We start from the raw sequence: 15,262 nt of genomic DNA, 5'->3' as shown, positions 1-15,262 counted from the left end.
ACCTTCTCCTCTCTGTCAACGCTCTCTGGTTTCATTTAAAAGAGTCGATCATCAGATATTGTCTAAGATTAACCTTCAGGGTGGATATAGCTCACTCACACTGAGGACTTATCCACGTCATCATTTACCCAGAATGCTTTGTGTGTAAATATATTTTTAAAAATTTACAAAACTGAACATCCTACAGTATTTTTAGTCTTTATTTTACAGTTAAAATAAATGCTTATTAAAGTCTAATGTCACAACTAATTGGGGATCCCTTTAAATGAGAGCATTCATTCAGGAGTTAGTATTTTTCACTGCTGCATCTCTGCTCGTCATTAAATGTTTTGATCACAGAGCCTTTGTTTGCTGTGTTTGGATTAGAGTCACTCAGTGTTTGTTGCCTTGAAGCAGCAGGGAAACATTTGAGGTCAGCAGAAGATAAAAACCACCCACCAAGCTGAACTTGGTGCTTCCTATTAAATGCATTTACACACATTTTTTATCACTTCCAGACTCCTTTATGTAGCTCCTAATCCTGCTGACAAGCCAGCCTTGTAAAGACGTGACTGTAAATTGACGCAAGTAGAAAATCACTGTCGTCTGTTTTTCCAATTCACAGTATAACTGTAGAAAACGGTCTTTCTCTCAGGTAAAGTGCACCTGGAGGGCAACAGGACGGCCATTATTGGGAGACCAGTTACTCTGTCCTGCTGGTACAGCCTGGGTGAGCGGGTTCGCCAGGTGCTGTGGAGGAAGACTGCCGAGCAGGGTGACACCAGCGTAGTGGCCTCCTACACCAAACACAGCCGCCACACGGAGGAGCAGTTCAAAGGCCGAGTCAGTCTGAGCCCAACTCTGGGAGAAACCAAACTGACCTTCGACAAGGTCAGCATGGAGGACGAGGCCTGCTACACCTGTGAGTTTCACACATTCCCAGACGGCACCAGGAGCGCCGCCACCTGCCTCTCTGTTTACGGTGAGACCCCCTGCATCCCTCTGGATTTACTGTCACTGAGATGAAGTTTTTCAGCTTGTTTTGGCTGCTTCACTTTAAAAAAACATGGAAGTTACTGCTTATTTAGATTTTTACAAATATCTTTTTTATGTCTTTATCAAATTCATCAGCAGCAATGATGCAAAATTTATATTTGTGGCGGCTGGATGTAATTATGTTAAATTCTCAAAACAGATTTTTCTTTTAAAACTCGCGATCAAAACAGCTGCACTGCAAACCAATTCGAGCAAAAACAATCACATCAAGGAACAATAAAATCAGGTGTATTGCAAGAACAGCTGATTTTTGCACTGTAATCGTCTCATGATTGCAAAAAATTATCTGTGTTTGATCTGTTCTTAGTGATGCTGCCTGGACTTGATGTTTTTAGCACAAAGCTACAAGTCGCAAGAAGTTTTCCAAACTAAGCTCAGTAGTTGCTTTGATTTGACCGTCTGCTAAAGCAGTGATTCCCAACCAGGGGTACATGTTACAGTGGGTACATGGAAAAATTTCCCAGGTGTGTAAAAAAAAAAAAAAAAAACTAAATAAAAATAGGACTGAGATATGTAAGGCCCTATGATTTCCGCAATGCAGAAAATGTAAATGGAATCACGAAATTGACACAAAATGGAATCCTGTATAAAAGCAGAATCTCGCGGAATTTGCTCATTTTGGGTATTTGATGTATTTTGGACGCTTCTGCATCTGCACCTACCTGGTTTATTTATTTAATTACTTATTCACTTTCAAGGCAACATTTTTACCTTTATGTTTAATTTGAGTTGAAAAGAATAAAATGCCTGAGAGTTAAATGTTCTAGGGGGTTAAATAAATAAATTTTCATTTAATAATCAGTTGTTGTGCATTATAGTTTTGGAGAATCATCATTACGTTTGACAGAGGGGGTACTAGTGGTGTGACAAAATGGCTCAGGGGTAGACCGATACAGGTTTTTAAAAGGCCGATACCGATTTTTTTGACATCAGTCTAACCGAAACGCCGATGCGTACAGCCAATTTTTTTTGGCCGATTCTTGAAGCCGATACTGCTTTTTCTTCCTCCGTTAACATGATAAAAATAAGAATAACAAATGTTACACAAGTCTTAATTTAAAACAAAACAAAACCATTTATTAGCTAAGCCTTGTCTGATGCAGGCTGGATGAAGTGCTGCCACACAGGATTTCTTCTTTCAGCCCTTTTCTTAAAAAAATTAAAAATAAATAAATCCGTGATTTATTTTATCTAGTGCTAAATATTCTGTTTTTATTTGTATATTAATCAGATTAATATAATTTTTACATAAAATAAAATGACTATGTTTTAATATCCCAGCATTTTTGATGCAAAAACAGCAACAGGCCTAAATAAAACTGTCAGAGGAACACAAAGAAAGAAAAAGCAGAGACGCACATACATCTTGCTATTTTTGTGAGGACTTCACACACACAGCGCTCACAGCATCTCTGCCTCAGTCTGCGCCCGTTTTTTTACACTGGGCAAAAAAAATGAATTCAAACAAGCTGAGGTTAATTTTAGATCACAGTTTGAAATGTACACTGAAGAAAACCTGCATCATGACTTTTATACTGCGGTCAGAACAAACATGATATGAGCAGTGCCTGCCTGGTTCATATGATGGTGGACGGCTGCACTCGCTCTTGTGAACGTAACAGCGAGAACGGACCGAAAGCTTTTTTTATTTTAATCCAGCAATAGAGGTGTTCTTCTATGGTTCCTGTGAGCAGCTCCAGCATTTTTAAAAAGAAAAACAATGTGGACACGCTAATTACAGTGCGGTTTCAAACTGAAACTACTAAAAACATGGCGCTCCTGTCTGGAAAAGAAACAAACACAGCTGTTCTCTCTCCTCTCATATTCCGACACAGAGGGCAGAAACAGCTAAATTAGACAGTTAAAACACATTAAAAGTTCATAACTCACCCTTATTGTTGTTGCACTCAGTCTCACAACATTAGCAGCTGCTCTCTCCCCAATGGAGGGGGCGGCAAAATGTACTCGCGTGACCCAAAGAATGGATCAGCCGAACGGACGGACATATCGGCCGATACTGATACAAGGAAAAAACGCAAATATCGGCCAAAAATATCGGCCGGCCGATGTATCGGTCGACCCCTACTCAGGGGGTACACAAGTCTAAAGGTTGGGAACCACTGTGCTAAATAACCATCACCTTTTCACCTTCCAGTGGTCTTGACTCATAGTCCTTTAATCCATTACAACTTTACACAATTCTGGGATTATTATCCAAATGACAATCATACTCCAGATATGCTGGAGGATTGGAGGAAACGTGCTGGTTTATGTGCACAGCTCAGGAAAAATAACAAAAGAACAGGAAAGACTGAGGTGAAAGGTTCAGAAGTCAGTCATTAAACTACTGTTCTGAACTGCTTCGGTGCCCTCTGCAACACTTAACCTCGTCCTATTTTTCTTTCCACTGCAAACACAATGCGAGCCTCCTCACTGTCGGCCTCCAAGAAGTTGGAAGCAAACGTTAAAGAGGCGTGAGCGGCTTTTTGGCCTTCCTCTGCTGTGTGTTTGCAGTGATAATAGGGCAAGGGGAGAGGGAGAGTGGTGATTAATTTGGGATGGATCCCAGAGGAAGAGTGGCTCTCTGTTTCCCCACACACAAAAGCCACAGTGTGTGTCTGTGCATGTTTGTCCCTTTGCACTGCTACATAGGGTTTGCTCTTGTCTGAACTGGTGGAAACAAAGCTCCAGACACACACAAACACAAACAGGCAGTTGGTAAAAGCTGCCAAAGTTTGTCTGGCTTTTGTTTCCCGGCCAGCTAGCTGGAGTCAGACTTGTGTGTCCGTGTCGGATCGGAATGATTGACAAAGACGCACAAGTTGCTGCGAATTAAAGAATAGGTTTTATTTTTCCATTTCCATTATCTCAATTTTGTTTTCTCCAGTTTTACCCCAGCCGGAGGTGAGCCACGTGACGACATCCTCCGGAGTCACCGAAGCGAACTGCACAGCCCAGTCGCGGCCTGCGGCGTTCATCACGTGGGACACCGGCGGTGACAACCGCACGCTCGGACCGCCCATCTTATCTCTGTACGAACAGGGCGACGGCACCACGACGGTGACGAGCACAATGATCTTCCAATCAGGGGTGCTCAGCGAACAGTCGATCAAGTGCATCGTGCGACACCAGGGTTTGGAAAAACCCATCACACTCCCCCTCAACTCAGACGGTGAATAAAGTCCAGAGAACTCTGCAGAACCATGTGATCATGAAAACTTTGAAGCTGCAGGAGGAATGAGGCTATTGTTTTTTCCCATGTGGGTGCTTGTTTGTTAGCAAAATATCACATAAACCCCTGAACAAATATGAATTAAGCTTTCATCTCCACTTGATTAACTTGAGGGGAAAGCCTGGTTCAGAATGGCTGCCATAGCCAAGTGACCACTAAAATCAACCACAAAAATGGCTCCATCTCTGCTAATCCCACTGATACTGACTGGAAGTAGCTGAGACTGATCCCCAACACACATTCTGTCATTTGTCAACATAACGTGATTGTAGTCTAAAGCTCTGACATGATAGACAGTGGGCAATATGCATTCTTTTAAAGGGGCAATATCATGTAAAATCAACTTTTTTGAGTTTTATATCAAGTTATAATGTTATACTCTCATAAAAAACATGCCCAAAGCCTTGCTCTGACTCATTCATGCATGCTTGAGAAATCCTGCAGAGTTTTTAGGAAGCCATGCTGAGGAGCAAAACGACAGGTGGGGACCAGAAATGCCTTTTGGGACCAGAAACGCCCCTGGGACGTGTCTTTAAGCCGAACTTCCTCATGGCAGAGCTCCCTACCCCACACACCCCGCCCATGACTCCTGCAGGCTCTCAGTAACAGAGCAAACTGAAAGTGAAACTTAACTGTCTGCTGTTCTCAACACTACTTCTCACTCAATGAAGCTCATTTCAGATTCAAAATACCTTTTGACGAAATGTATTTTCAGATGCCAAGTAAACTGAGCGACCCCCCCCCCAACACACACACACACACACCCCGAAATGGACGGAACAAAAGCAGAAGCAGGTTCTTAAAGAGACAGAGGCCAATTTCAAGGCATTTAGAAGAGGAAGTGATGAGAAGATGGTTTTTTTTCTGTTTAAACAAAAAAAAACAGCATTTTAATAACAGCTAAAGGTGACATAGATACTTTAGTATGTTATAGTATTTAAATGTATGCCTGAGAAACATAATATTGGCCCTTTTAAAGAATGGAAGTCCTTTTAATTATGGCTGTTTTGATTTGGTCTGCGTACGGGAAGGGTTACTTCTGCATCATGTTTTGCCCACATGTCAGCCATTTTACACACATTTGAATTATTTTTAAACACAGTCTTGTGTGTTTCTTTTTACGCTGCAGTGCGTCCAGCCATGATTATCCTCATCTCTGTGTGCGGTGTGGCCGTGGTCCTCCTCCTGTGTCTGTGTGTGTGTCTCTGCAAGTCCTTCATCTGTACTGACGGTAAGTCTGTGGTTCGTTTCGCCACATTTACTTCTGTGTGCATCCAGAAAAACACATGAGCCAAGTTCCCCAGTAGTGTTAGTGGCAGCTGGACTCAGTGAGTTTAATTTCCCTGAGGTATTTGAGATGGTAAAGCTGGGAAAATGTTGGAGCTAATGATAAAAAAAAATCAAATCCTAAGTATGTATTCAGTTTTCCTGCAGCTGAGGAAAACGTGGGAGAAGAAAATTGAAACACTTGCGTTTGGAGCAGTTCCCTTACATTCCAGCAGAAGACGGAGTTTGTTCTGGGAAGCTCTCAAAAGGGCCTGAGTAAATATAGAAATTAGGCCACAACTGAAAGTACCACTAAACATTTTAAAATTATACAGTCACAACTTCTTTGAAACCTCAGGTATTTTTTTATTACTGGCTTCTGTCAGAGGAGAAGAGTATTGAGCTGATATGCAGTACTTTGTTTCGATTGTGGCCCGTTGTGTCAGCCAACTGTGAAGTGTTTGTCATCGTGACAGAGATGAAGTGTTCCCGTTGGGTTACATAAACCAAAACCAGTCTGGGATTATCCGAATTTAGAATAATCCAAGAGGTACAGTAGCAAGGCCAAAGCTTGGCTCATAAAATTTAATTTATGGGATTTCTTTTTTAAAGATCCTGTTTTAGATTTTGTTTTGTCACGAACAGCAACTTCCTTCAATTGTTCTTAGTATTTTAGTGGTTTGGTTTTGATGTTTTTTAAATTCAACTTTATTTTACTAGCACTGGATTACATTTCAAACCAGAAAAGGAATGGTACATTTTAGAGAATTTAATTTCACCTGGAGGGCTACAACACAATTATAGTTTAAGTAACCAAGTAGCATCCTGTTTAACACATTTTGGAGACACAAATCCTAACTGGTGTCCACTTTTTGTCCATTCAGTTTGGACTCATTCAATGCATAGCATAGCATCTTTAAATATTTGTATTTGAACAAAGTTTGATGGACTTTATTTGTACTTTATTCACACAACTACTTTTTAAGAACTCTTTTAAAATAATGGTGTAAGACATTAAAAGATAACAATGTATACAGAGAACTCTTTTCAATCAACCGTAGTAAATTATTTGTTCAGAACAAGAATATATTATGTCTGGCCTACAATGTTTTTTGTTACCATTTTAGAAGTTTTTCCTAGATATCATTTGTATTTATCTCTGTTATCCCTTGGCTCAGCTAGGTGCATAGAATGAAATCTTTCTTTATTAAGATGACATAATTGTTAAACTGTATATAGGAGGCCTCCTAACTGCTTCAGGGTAGCAATGGTTAGCATGCATTTTGACAGCCTGATGGATCTGTGTTAACTTCTGTGTTGTTTGCCGCAAGAAACAAACTCAAACAACCATTTTATGAAATAACTTTATTCTTTGAATCACATATTTCTGTTCCTTGTTATATACACACGTTTCCCCAACAACACGTGTTTGTGAATTTGTGAGTGCCCATTCGAGAGCAAGGCTATTTGGCGTTGTCAGAGTCTGTACGAATCCTTTATCACAAGGTTATACAAACCAGTTATTCTGTTTAGTCTGGCACTGCAACTCAGGCAGAACCATTTGGTTGAGCTGTATATCATCTAATTTTATTTTCTTTATTAGTTTATTTTTATAAGTATAAATCACTACAAAAACATTGATTTGTTTAATTCTTGAGTCATTATTTCAGAACATCCACTATTATTTTCCACTTTATTTATTTCATAGAGGTAATTTCCAAGTGACTGACCCTGTAAATGTGGGGGAAACGTGTTGTAAGAAGGGTTATGATAAAGTCTAAGATAATACATTTCTTACTGGTGAAATCAGTTTGTGGCATGACTATGGTGATGACAGCAGCAGAAAACAAATATGGGCATTACACTGAAGCATGACTTTGTGCTGGAAAGAGGAATTACAAAGGATGAACAGGATTCAAAAAAGGCTAGAATGACAAAAGTGGAGCACATTTAATGTTTAGGATTAATTTTATTATAAAAGAATCACAGGTATGGGTATCAGTAAGTCCAAAAGTTTCCTTTTTATTTTATTTCTTTAACTTAGTTTTTGAGTTCCTAACATAATTTCAAAGTTCTGCTTATGAAGGGAAAAATCTTGATTTACTGGTCTGTCTTTGTTCCAACCCTCTCCTATGGTCATGAGGCGTGGATCAAGACAGAAAGAACAAGAACCCAGATAGCCTAAATGAGCTTCCTCCGTAGAATGACCAGACTCAGCCTTAAAGGGATGGGGTGAGGAGCTCCTTCATTCGGGGGGAGCTCTGAGTAAAACTGTTGCTCCTCCACATCGAAAGGAGTCAGTTGAGGTGTTTTGGGCATCTGGTTAGGAGGCTTCCTTTTCGAGGTATTCCTTGCCAGACTCACTGGTAGGAGGCCCCTGGAGAAGACCCAGGACTCACTGGAGGGAGGGACTATGTATCCTCTCCAGCCTGGGAATGCTTTGGGGTTCTCCAGGATGAGCTGGAAAGTGACTGAGAAGAGGGATGTCTGGGTTTCTCTCTTGGACCTGTTGCCTCCCCAACATGATTAAGTGGTTAGAGATGAAGATGGAGAGAAGTTCTGGTTTTTAAAACTAAATGACATTAGTGCAGGGAACTAGACCTTTTTTATAGTTTTCAAAGTTTCACTAAACATCAAAGGGGCTTTCTCAGCACACTGACCACAGATTACTGTGGGCGTACACTACTTTCATTTGGCATCCTGTGGCTCATAAAGGTGAAATGCATTTTTTTCAGTTGAGCATATTAGAAAACTTAGTTTTTTTTTTTTTCATGACGATTTTTGTACTCACTGTTATTGGTGAAAACTTGTGATGTGATTTTTAGGGACATGTGGATAGACTGATTATAGATTTTATAGAAGTAGCTTGTGTGGAAGGATTATAGTACTATCATACTGAATTAAATGTTCTGGTGAAGGTCATCTCACAGCTACCTCCCACCCTCAGCTGGCAAAGTACCTACATGTGTCATAAACACCCTTGATTCCTGGTAACACCTTTCCTCTCTGGCGTCATGCTGATAGTGTTATGTCGGCAGTGTACCACTGCCCACTTCTCTTTCATTGTAAATCTTGTGCACACAGAGAAAACAGGCAGGGGATAAAAATCTTGGCACATAAGCGTTGGCTGAAGCTGATGTCACGTCGGCCAAACTGAAGTCACAGAGAAAAACAAAGAAGAGATGTCGCTGTCAGGATGACATAATGACAGCTCTTAATTAGTCAAAGTATTTCATCATTATTAGAAACTGATTAATGATTAGTTTCCTTTTCCTTCAGATGATTTAAAGGGCAGGCAGGACTTGCTCACATTTTCCCCTTTTTCTTAAAGAAACTCATCAGCACACCGCCTTTTATTCTTATTTCTCCAACTGTCCCTCAGATAACTAAGGTTTCAGTAATGCTGATAATTTCTAAACTTTTATTTTCATCCCAGAAACTCCACTGTGTTGCCTTCGGCCAAAGAATTCAGGGTTGCATATTTTAAGATGAACTAAATAAAAATAGATGAATAGAGGAATGCTACTCTTTCTTGAGACTTTTCCACATGTCTTGGAGTTTTCTTGTTTTCCAACTCTCTGGATCCTGAGCAGAATATTAAGTGGACGTGTTGATTGTCTGGAGTTAACAGCCAGAAGAAAGACCCTCTCTTTCAGTCTAATCCCTCAGACTGAGGAAGGGCCTGGATGGGGAGCAGTGACGAGTCTGATGTTGAATTCCTGCCCATTTGATAACAAGGCCCCGCTCTCTGTACAAACAGAGACGCTGTATTTCCCAGTGTGGAGAGCCTGGGATGTGCTGGGAACACAGGCGTTTACTGTGATGTGACACAGATTGTCCATCAGAAGCAGTCTGTCTGTAGTTGGACCTCTTGTTGTAGGCTAATAACATTAGCCAGACAACAGGAGCTTATAGGGATTATTTCTGGTTTAATATCCATAACTATATATGTGTGGATGCAGCTTCTAATTATTATTTATTATTTAGAATAAAGCTGTTCAGTACTGTATATAAAATATTTAGAGCAGTACTGAACAGTACAGGCTCCGGAGGAATTATTGTGAGTTTTCTGTGCCTTATTTTGTTCTGTGTGTTTTAGATTAGGTGAAGCTCTGACTTTGTCGAACCAAATAGCAGCTGAGTGATTTGGTCCTGGTTTGGATTTAATTTGCTTTTAAAATCCAGCTATTGTTTTTCTTTGTTTTGTCTGTGAATGTTGAATGGTTTTATTTTGCAGCTGTTCTGTCTTGTTTTGTCCTTCATACTTATTATACTGCTCTAAGTTTTCAAGCAGAATGGTGCAAAACCTCAGCATTGTGGGACCTTCAGAGACACATTGTGTAAAGTTGAATTGTTGTAGGTATTTAAGTGTGTTTGGCTCAAGCTGTCAAGCTGATTGTTCACAGCCAACTGACCATAAAAACTGTACACAGAAATGACCCGAACTCAGTCAGTTGTACAGATACTGAGATAAAATTTGGTGTGTTAGCAGCTGAGATTCATCCATCCATCCAAGCATTCATCGTCTTTAACTTCTGAAGCTTTGCAGGTCATGGTGGAGCTACCTTCAACAGTCCCTGTGAGAGGTGGGGTACATCCTGAACAGGAACACGTAGAAACAAACAACTCCTGCTCTCACCCCTAGAGATAATTCAGTTACCAGTGAACCTAACATGCATGTTTTGAGTCTGTTTGAGGAAACTGCGTTACTTGGCTTTTCTGTATCTCAAGCAGTTTTAGCCTCACAAGCACTTCAAGCTTTTTTTTGCACACGACAGTGTCATGTTTGTGTTTCTGCTAAGAAGAGTGTAGACACTGGTGAGTCACTTTTAGTCTTCCTCTGTCACTTTTCAAATCTTTGACAGAAGTATTTTTTTACAAATGCTTAACAAAACTCTGCAGCTAAAGTGTTACAGCTAGATGAAGGCTGCTGTTTATTTTTTGAGCTGATATTATTCTTAGAAAAAAGTTTAGTTGTAATAAAGTATTTTTATACCTTTTTAAAACAAAGCAGTTTTTATTCAAAGATGGTAAACGTATCTTTTTGTTCTTAAAAAATTACTTAAAAAATTAATTTGTTCATATAGAGACACAATATGAGGAAAATCTGTTGTCTCATATCCTTTTAGTATGATTTTGGACTTGAAGCTAAAATACAAAACATAATTGTTAGGCTGAAGTCCACCCAGATATAAATAGTTGATGCAGTTTACTTCATTGTTTATTACCACATCATGAAAGTGGTTCACACAGATCTTTGTGTCTGCAGACAGAATAAAAATCCTCCCATGTGTCACAGTGAGCTACAAATAAAGCTTTATCTGTTGTTAAAAAACACTTCAGTTGTGTTACATGGTTGTGATGTGTGCAGCTGAATCTGAGCCTCTGGTTGCTTCAGCCTCAGCTTTGAGGAACGGGCAGGGCCAGGAGATCTTGTCTATTTGTGGCTGTAAATCTCCATCAGGTCACACCAAAGTTGGAAAGAAAGACAGACCGCAAAAACTGTGTGGCCAGGATGCTGACTGATGACAGACTGATGCTTTAAAAACAGTAAATTTGGACTTGAAGAAATGTTTGTGCTGGCTGCTTTGAATGTGCAGCACAGCAGGAAGTGAAGGGTTGGAACCACATCCTGTTCAGATCTCACTGAAAGCTCAGACCTTGAATCCAGAGAGCAGAACTTGGCTGCTCCCGACAGATTAGATGAAGGAAACGGTAGCAAAGGAGAACTTCCTGAAGTGTTGACGGCGACACCTGCTGGTCACTGCACAGAAACAATCCTGTTTTCAGAGGTTTTCACAGTAAAATGAACTCATCGTTCTTGCTCTAGTTGGCTTTCAGGTTACATGAGTCGATTAAGTTTTAAATTTAATTTATGCAACGTGAGCAGCCAGCTGTGGCACCTATTTTATTATACCTCTGGAATTTGTGTAATGTCTTACTTTGGTCATGTGGTCTCTTTTAAATGGTAATGGGTGTGAGTTTGTCTTTATTCACTTCTCTCATATCTTGCATTTTTACATCAAAAATTCTTTGTTCTCTGCAAAATCTCTAGAATCTGTACAGAAACTTTTATTTCTTCTCGTTTAAAATGACACTAAATAATGAACCAGCAAACATCTGTGCAATGTTTTAATCCCTGCCCTGTAACTTTTGTTGGTCAGCTTGTGCAACTCTGTGGCTCAAAGTTAAATTCAGCTTTGATGGATTATCTTTTAAATTTCCTTCTCGTTGTTCAGTTTCCCTCACAGTGAAGTGAAACAGCTGTGGTAACTTCTCCTCTAGTTCCTCTGTCACCTAAAACACGCTGAACTTTGCGGTCACATCTGGAATGTTGCTCCTGTCTACATATTTATACACACTTCAGTAAAAAAAAATGTATTTCAGGGCTGAAACATGGTCATAACTTCACTACATTTATCTGAATGCTTTACTTTTTGATTGCTTTTCAAAGGGATATAGTGATGTTTGGTTAAAGACTGAAAATATCAGACTGTTAAAAGTACAAATTATCTACTACATTATAGCTGTTTTTACGTTGTTTATGTAGCTAAAATGTAAAACAAGCGAAAATGGGAAATATTTCATGTTGGAGTACACCCTCCTAAAGTGAGCTAAATCTCTAACCCTTCACTCGTCTGGAGCCACTGTATCACAGCACAGCTTAAAAAAAACAACTAAATYATATTTATAAAACTGGAAGTCTAACAATATTTGGCGCCAGTGGAATTATGACTCTAAACCTAAATTATATTTTCATCAGTTTTTATTATGTTTTATAACTGATTACACAAATGTTCACTTTTTATTTATATTTTTATTGCAACTCCATTCCCATTGTCTACCCCTTTATCTGAAGTTGTGTAGAGACAGTGAGTCAGAAGTTACAGAATCCCTTTTATTTTGATCCAATATAATAGCCTTCTAGATGGGGGCTATGTTCTGGACATAGTCTAAAGCAGGAGCTCTCAGGCCATTTGGGTCTGAGGACCCCTTACAAGGATGAAGAAAATTTCAGGGACCCCCTCATAAACCCTATGCTGTTTTAAAGTATAATTTATTGTAATTTCAACCCCTAAATGTCATGGAAATATATATTTTTATTAAGTTTTTAATGTTTGTTTTATTAGTTCATTGTTCTCCATGCATTTTTAAAAATAAAAACCAAATGAACAATTTAGTAAATTTTTCTGAGGACACCCAAGATACCTCTCGCAGACCCCTGGGGGTCCTGGGACCCCAGTTTGAGAACCTCTGGTCTAAAAGACCCCCCCCACACACACACACACACACACACACACACACCTTTTACTTGCTGGGGTTTTCAGATATTTCATCTTGTCTTTTCTTTTGGAAATAAAAGGGTGTCCTGTGATTTTTGACTCGGCTGTATAATTCCTCCTGTGAGCTCTGGGTCTGCCTCAGTGTGAATTTAATATATTTCAAAATGAACTTCAGAGCCCCTGGAGGTTGTTTTTGTCCATTACTGGCTTTTTGTAATTTAGAGATCTTTGTGATAAATTTGTTTACTCAACTTTTTATAGTGAATAAATAAAATATAGAAACAGGTGACAGAGAAAAAATAATCTTGAATTGCAGACCTCTTTATCTGAGAAGCACAGGAGGTCCTCAAGTCCACCATTTAACCCTCAAAGATCAGTTTTAATGCCAGGTCTGAACTGAACCAGAGCCTTCGGTTCTGGGTGTTTTTAGGGAGGCGTCCAGTCAGGAAAGAGTGTCCCACCCTGAAAGGACAAGGTGGGAATGTGTGATTCAGTTAAAATAAATAAATAAATAAAAAGAAAATGAAAGGTTGAGGAAGGTTTTTGGTGGCAGGCAGACATACCTAACTTTATCTCTCTTTGTTTTCTGTCCAGACTAATATTTGACGTCACCGCTGCTTTGATGAAGCTCCAGCAGAGTTCTGAGCTCGACCCGGCTGCTCAGCACTGTGCCCTTCAGCTCGGGGTGCACAGGAAGCTGCTGGTTCTGTTCCCACGAGCTGGAAACACGCAGACCTAAAAACRCTACAATGTAAAAAGAGCTAAAACTCTATTATTTAATGCTAGTAAATAGACTGTAGAGCTGTTGAAATCCTTCTGATAGGAGGACTTCARATGTAGTCTGTGCCATCATAATGGACTCAGATATACAGTAAATATATATATATATTGTGTGTAAATTTTGTTTATCAGCAATTTGCTCACAGATCTTTAAAATCTTTTGATGTTTTTTTTTTTCTTTTGTATATCTTGAATTTCCAACTTGAATGAAAAGTGCAATGTTGAAAAACTGGCTGTTTTATTTTTTATAGCAAGAAAAAGCAAATAATCTCACTGATAACACATTTAATTTGAAGTTTTGATCAGTGCGCTCATAACAAAAGCTAGTGTGCAAAATGAAACGAATAAAAACGTCTAAAATCAGTTCCTGTTTTCGAGTTGTTACGCCAACATGGTTCCCTCAACTGAAAACTCTGTTGAATAAAGTCGTAGGATGGTTTTTAAACTTTAAAAACAGAATCTGTTTRAGACCAGAGTTTAACCTTTCACTTTGTTAAATGGTCTCTTGGTGAGTCATTCCTTAAGGAGAAYGGAAGGTTTTTACCGTGTGGGACAGACGGGTGGTCCACCTGTCTGTGGTTAACACCGCCCAATGTTTCCTGAGCAGACAGACCTGGCAGCTGTGAATCACTGTTTCTGCAGGAGTTAGACTGAAGGCGTTTGTTTTGAAGGAATTGAGTATAAGGTGTGTGTGTGTGTGTGTGTGTGAAACTGCATTCTGACTTACAGAGCAGATTTATTGTTTTATTAGGTGAAAGTGTTTTATAAGCTTTGAGTTTCTGTACAAAACTGATATTGTTTGGAAAACTAAGTCTGTTAAAGTTATGGTTTTATTATTAGCTCTTTTCTGTATGTAGTGAGATATGTTGGACTTTATATTAATAAATAACGTTTTTATAAATGAACTTGAACTGAGTTTCATTGAATTATTTGTTCATTTTTTGGAGATTTTGAGAAATACTTTTAGTATTAGTATTATTAGCAGTACTAAATATTTTTCCTTTTTAAACTTGTGTCAACACTCAATACACCCAAGTTCTGCTCTCTTTTTCTCACTCACACACACACACATCCTTGTAACCGCATCAAACTGATTACTTTGTATTGACTTCCATTTATTTTTGTAACTATTTATGCCTAACCAAGACATTTTCCATAAAACTAACCATTACTGGTCTATTTCTAACCCTAACCTGAACCTAAACTTAATTCACACCGTGCCTCTAAACCTAACAAAAAGACAGTAGAGCTGCAAACAAAGTGAGGACATTGAAGAGGTCCTCACTTTGATGTTTGTAACTATGGTACAAATGTTCGTAGAAACACACACACACACAAGATCTATTGTGTTGAGGTATGGGGAAAAGCATATAAGACTGTTACAGATCCTATTTTTATTTTGCAAAAAAGGGCCATCAGAGTCATCACTCGAAAAAATTATCTTTATCCCTCTAATATATTATGTTGTAAACTGAAATTAATGAAATTCTATGATTTTATTGATTATTATTCTGTTAGTTATGTATAAAGCACACTGAAATGCATTTCCTTTTAAATGTTCAGATAAATTTTACAAAGACAGAGAGCTGTTATAATTAAGGGAAAAGAGATGTTCATGAAACCTAAAATTAGAACATTTTTGAAAGAACAACCTCAAGTCAGGGAG

General features: G+C 38.9%; 1 protein-coding gene across 1 annotated transcript in view; it reads left to right on the top strand.

Moving 5' to 3' along the window:
* LOC106531790 (OX-2 membrane glycoprotein) overlaps positions 1-14,501 on the top strand; it is a gene marked incomplete at its 5' end in the record, with an annotated part of 15,900 nt that extends 1,399 nt beyond the window's left edge. The window contains 4 exon segments of the mRNA XM_014027712.1: positions 635-961; positions 3,923-4,207; positions 5,397-5,498; positions 13,411-14,501. Coding sequence (XP_013883166.1) covers positions 635-961; positions 3,923-4,207; positions 5,397-5,498; positions 13,411-13,415 — 719 coding nt within the window.
* Between the last annotated feature and the right edge of the window lie 761 nt (positions 14,502-15,262).

Source organism: Austrofundulus limnaeus, unplaced genomic scaffold (assembly GCF_001266775.1).
Source record: "Austrofundulus limnaeus strain Quisiro unplaced genomic scaffold, Austrofundulus_limnaeus-1.0 Scaffold676, whole genome shotgun sequence".
Lineage (NCBI taxonomy): Eukaryota > Metazoa > Chordata > Actinopteri > Cyprinodontiformes > Rivulidae > Austrofundulus > Austrofundulus limnaeus.
Note: the sequence above shows the minus strand (reverse complement) of the source record. Positions and strands in the feature narration are given on the sequence as shown.